At 47.5% G+C, this 2,387-nt stretch overlaps 1 protein-coding gene across 1 annotated transcript; it reads right to left on the reverse strand.

Annotated features, from left to right (window-relative positions):
* Positions 1 to 340: 340 nt before the first annotated feature.
* On the reverse strand, positions 341 to 960 carry GLAREA_12862 (uncharacterized protein; the record flags this gene model as incomplete). The annotated part of the gene is made up of 2 exons (XM_008084625.1): positions 341 to 669; positions 738 to 960. 2 exons carry the CDS (start codon positions 958 to 960, stop codon positions 341 to 343), a joined length of 552 nt encoding a protein of 183 aa, XP_008082816.1.
* Positions 961 to 2,387: the final 1,427 nt, after the last annotated feature.

A 2,387-nucleotide genomic window follows, 5' to 3' on the forward strand; every position in this document is an offset into this window, starting at 1 on the left:
GCTAGCGTTTTGCAACGGAGTTTTTAGCTTTACAGCTACTTCGTAAAACTAGCTCGTATGTATATCTTTCGCAACTGGTAAGTGATCTTATCTTCGAGCACTATTACAATCGACTTGTAACCAGTACTAACTATCGCAGTAAATTGACAGTAGGCAAAGTGCTTTGTAGAAGATGCACAGGTCATGACTGCAACTTTCCTTCGACGACTTCGATTAAATGATTTATACATACACGAAAGATACTTAACACACAAATATCAAAACCACCATCACAAAACAGAAAATCAAACTGGGTATTATAACACCAACCACCACCACCTCCCCATCCCTCTCCACCAATCTACTTCCCACCAAACCCCAAAGCCCCTCCCAAACCCTTCACCCCATTCCCAACCCCATTCCCAATCCCCTCACCCACCCCCTTCGCACCCCCCACCACACTCCCCCCCGCACTCTTCGCACCCTCCCCAATCTGCCCCGCCACCCCATAACTCCCATCCTCCTCCTTCCCGCCGCGCTCCGACCGGTTAATCCCCTCTTTCGACACCATATTCCCAACCGGCGCCAGGAACCCGTTTTCGCCGAGTTGATTCCCGATCAGGTTGTGCACGTCGTCTTGCACTTGGTCGACTTGTTTTATGCCGGTGATTTTGGATTTTGCGAGGGTGTCTGGGGGGTGTTAGTGGGGTTTGAGGGGAGGGGGGAAGGGGGAAGGGGTGATGAGGGGGTAGACGGACCTTTGGTAGCGTAACTCGCTTTGTTGTCGCCTTTGCCGAACCAGCGGAGGTATTGGTCTTCGATCCACGGCATCCAGCGTTCGTATTGTACGGCGTAGACTTGTGCCGCCCATTCCGAGTATGTTTGTTTCTTCTTCTGTTCTTCGGGCAACTCGTTGTATGCTGCCTTCTTCTGCTCCTCGGTTGGTTGGGCCATGCCGGTTGCGTTTTTGAGGGTGTCCATTTTCGTCGCCTGTTTATTTATATCTGATGGAATATTATTCGATTCTTATGATGATAAGTATTTGTGGTTTGGAGTTTAGGGTGTGTATGGTGTATAGAGGAACAGATGTGGCTGAGTACAGCCTCATAAATATATTCCCCATCGCATCTCCATGACGTAGAATCTGGTAAACGCGATTTCAAGATCTGAGATGGGGCGCAAACCCGGTTTTGCGTTCGCAGGTGATCCACTGGGAGTGTGTCGGATTTGCGCAGGGATTTGGGGGCTTGGCTGGATCGTGTTGGAGAGTGCAAGATCTTTTCTGAGGGTTTATATAGTGATTTTGGTATAGAATTCTAATGAAATTGAGACCTCAACATGTGCTTCTTTAGTACACAATGGGTAGTTTAGCTGGGCTACGCTAGGTTGCATTGTACTCTGTAGGTTGAGATGATCTGCGGGAGTTTGGTGTCTCGCTTAATTGTGGGGATAGCTAGAGTGTCGTTGCTGACGTATGACTGCCAGCGAAGTATTATAAGAAGGATATGGTTAAGCATTCTTATAGTATAAAAAGTTTATTTTGATCTTGGTTTTCCCGGTGCAACAAGATTTGTAATCGCGGCATGGAAACTCAGATGAGTTTTCCGGACTGACGACCATTGGCTAAGCGAGCATTAGGCCTCCGAGATTGAATAAACTGGAAGGAAGATAACTCCCCTATAGTCTTGTGGTACTTTGCGTAGCGGCGATCTCAGGATAACTTTGGACGAGGATTCTATTAGTCTTCGCTAGCGATACAGGGTGGTTAATTCGCCCAATGTCCAGTTTACCCCCCGTACTGAAATCCGCCCCTGAGAGTACCGCAATACCATTGGGGAGATATAAGCTTGACGTCTCTGAGGCCTCTTGCTCTTAGATCTGTTTGGTATCCATGAACGACATGAAAGTGGCTTCAATAAATCGATCTTGCACCATGCTTGACGCAAACGGCAGGGGTTTGAGCCAGGGGAATTTGATTGGAGGCCTCTTCAGGCAGCTGATATTGGTTGTGTTGGTTGCCCAAAATCAGTTTCATTGGTGGCCTCCCGATAAACAAGCCACATCAACCCAGAGCCTCGTTCTGCGTGTGAACATAAATATGGCAACTTGGTACGACGATTTAGTGCCTCATTTATTCATTCTCCAAGTCCACAAGCCAAATCATCAAACGGGCTGTGGAAATCACCCTACTGTCACTCAATTCCGAGTAGGCAGGTTCCGCCTCTGAAGTGGCGGATTCCTGCATTCTCGATCCCTATTCTCAATAAAAGTCAAGATCATTCCCAACAACGATTTATTGCTTGCCCGCGAAAATTCGTCAATCCCCGAGAGATAGTTACACACCAAAGCAATCATGAGCCATTGAATCATGAACTTGCAGAGGTTCTTCAATACGATGTAGAGGTTGA

Source organism: Glarea lozoyensis, assembly GCF_000409485.1.
Source record: "Glarea lozoyensis ATCC 20868 chromosome Unknown GLAREA21, whole genome shotgun sequence".
In the NCBI taxonomy this organism is placed as follows: Eukaryota; Fungi; Ascomycota; class Leotiomycetes; order Helotiales; family Helotiaceae; genus Glarea; species Glarea lozoyensis.